At 40.1% G+C, this 2,500-nt stretch overlaps 1 protein-coding gene across 1 annotated transcript in view; it reads right to left on the minus strand.

Annotated features, from left to right (window-relative positions):
- Positions 1-2,500, minus strand: part of LOC132103866 (venom phosphodiesterase CdcPDE) — a 44,693-nt gene that overhangs the window by 35,579 nt on the left and 6,614 nt on the right. Inside the window, exons 6-7 of the mRNA XM_059508933.1 lie at positions 881-978; positions 727-806 (exon numbers count right to left, since the gene is read on the minus strand). Coding sequence (XP_059364916.1) covers positions 727-806; positions 881-978 — 178 coding nt within the window. The remainder of the gene's footprint in view (positions 1-726; positions 807-880; positions 979-2,500) is intronic.

Below are 2,500 nucleotides of genomic sequence, written 5' to 3' on the forward strand. Positions count from 1 at the left end.
AGAGCTCAGAGCTTCAGCTGGAGCTCCTCGTGTCAGATCTTTCCTGATTGTGATCAAGTAAAGGTCAGAGAAACGTCAGTAATATCTCCAGATGAACTCTTACTGGACTGAAGCAGCTCAGCTTTACTTGATTCTCCATCAATCATGTTTTAGAGTCTCAAATCTGATCCTCAGGATCTTTTGAGGAGCTTTACTTTCACTGTTCCTCAGCGGAGGAATGATCTTCAGAATATTTGATAGGAGCCCTGAAAGCTTGATTAGGGTTGCAAAAAGGACAATTTCCAAAACTTGACATGATTTTCTGGAAACCTTTTTGGAAATTTTTCTGAATTTTCAGAAACGTTTGGAAAGTTTCCAGAATTGTTTTTTTTAATTTTCTACCATTTTGCATCCCAGATATGATACAAAACATAGAAAACATATGCACAAATATATAATTTAGAGAATCTTGATTTTTCATACTATTACTTCAAATGGCAGCCTGTTTCAGCAGTTTCTGTGATTTGCCTGCCCTTAATTTCATAAGTTTATTCCATGATGAATGACTCAACAGGTCAAAAAACTCTGGAGGAGAAGTGATATTAAAAACCTCAGCAACCATAGACATTTACAGTCCACAAAATCTTTTTTACAGAATTTGGCAAAGTACATCTGAGAAAGTGGAATTTCTCAAAGTCCTTGCGTAGTGGTGAACAGCAGGGTTTGGTTTTGTGTGATGTGACTCACTGTGGCGATGGAGTAGTGGTTAGGGAACGTCTTACTGGGGAACACGGCCTGCATGAAGGGTGCCGAGGTACCGCAGCGTCCTGGACACACACACACAGCATCTCACAGAGGATTACAGAGGATGAACATGTGTGTTTGTGTGTGTTTGACTCACTGATCTTGTCCAGCACTGGTACCACTGCATGCCACGACTGAAGATATTCGGCTCTCAAACCGTCCAGAGAGACCAACAGCAGCGGCTGCCTCTTAAAACTACACACACACACACACACACACACACACACACACACACACACACACACACAGTAGAGTTGATGTAAGCTAATATAATAATATAAATTCTTCTTAAAAGGACAGTTCACCCAAATAATGAGAATCCTGTCATCATTTACTCACACTAATGTTGTTCCAAACCTGTATGAGGCTGCTGATCCACAAAAGAAGAATGTGGATAACCAGACAGTGTAGTATCATAGTATTATTTATTGTTTAGTATTATTTTTAGGCTGCATTAATTAGGTAAGCCAGAACCGGGAACACTTCCCATAACACCCGATGTACTTGCTACATCATTAGAAGAATGGCATCTACGCTAATATTAGTCTGTTTCTCTCTTGTTCCGAGGTCACCGTGGCCACCAGATCCAGTCTGTGTCCAGATCAGAGGGTCACTGCAGTCACCCGGATCCAGTACGTATCCAGACCAGATGCTGGATCAGCACCTAGAAAGGACCTTGACAGTCGTTGACTTGATTGCAAATGATTGCACAGATACTATTTAAACTGAACTGAGCTGGATGATGACATCATTGAATTCAATGATGAACTGCCTAAGAGCGGGATGCATTTGCACCATGGCGGATCGCTATTTACATGGCGGGATTTGTTGGCACGAAATTAAAGCGCGAGCAGATCATCTACAGGACAAGCAGGAATCCACCAAAGCTCCACGCAATGAGTCGGTTAATATATATGTGTGTGTGTATCGGCATGATTTTTCAATTAATTCGCCAATTTCATTCATCATTATAAGTAGTAATAGGGTGAATTGCAAATAGGTAGCCTAATTCTAACACATGCAATGACTATCCATCATTAAACTTTTATATTTATGTAGCCTACACAATAATATTCTTTCACACTGTAATCCTTTTGTTTTTAATATTTGCCATGTCTGTGTGATGCATCCCTGTGTGTAATAAGCAAAGTCAGCGTGCACTGTGGACCCGCTCAGAGGCACATTTACTACCAACGCGCTCTTTAAATAACAAAACAATATTGCGCCATTGACTTTAGACCAAGTTTGAGTTGGTCTATGGCACAGTCTATTTTCAACTCCTTAAAATAGCAATGCACCTGAACACAACTCTTTTTTTAGACCAGCACGCCCATGGATGCACAAATGCATTTGCAAATTAAACGACGTGGCGCTGGATGAGAAAATGCCTTGCGTCACTTTGTGCCAGGTGTATGATAGGGCCCTGAGTGTTTACTATTATCATTCTGCATTATTGACACACTATTTTCCTATTTAATACTGTAAAGTGCTTTGACACAATCTGTATTGTTAAAAGCACTATATAAATAAAGGTGACTTGACTATGGAAAATGTCACTGGCTAACAACAACTGCTTAGTGACCAATATTCTTCAAAATATTTTCTTTTGTGGTCAACAGTCTCATGCAGGTTTGGAACACCATGAGGGTGAGTAAACTATGGCAGGATTCTCTTTATTAAATTAGTGTTTCCTTTCCCTCCCAACAACAATATACAC

This window comes from Carassius carassius, chromosome 25 (genome assembly GCF_963082965.1).
Source record: "Carassius carassius chromosome 25, fCarCar2.1, whole genome shotgun sequence".
Taxonomy (NCBI): domain Eukaryota; kingdom Metazoa; phylum Chordata; class Actinopteri; order Cypriniformes; family Cyprinidae; genus Carassius; species Carassius carassius.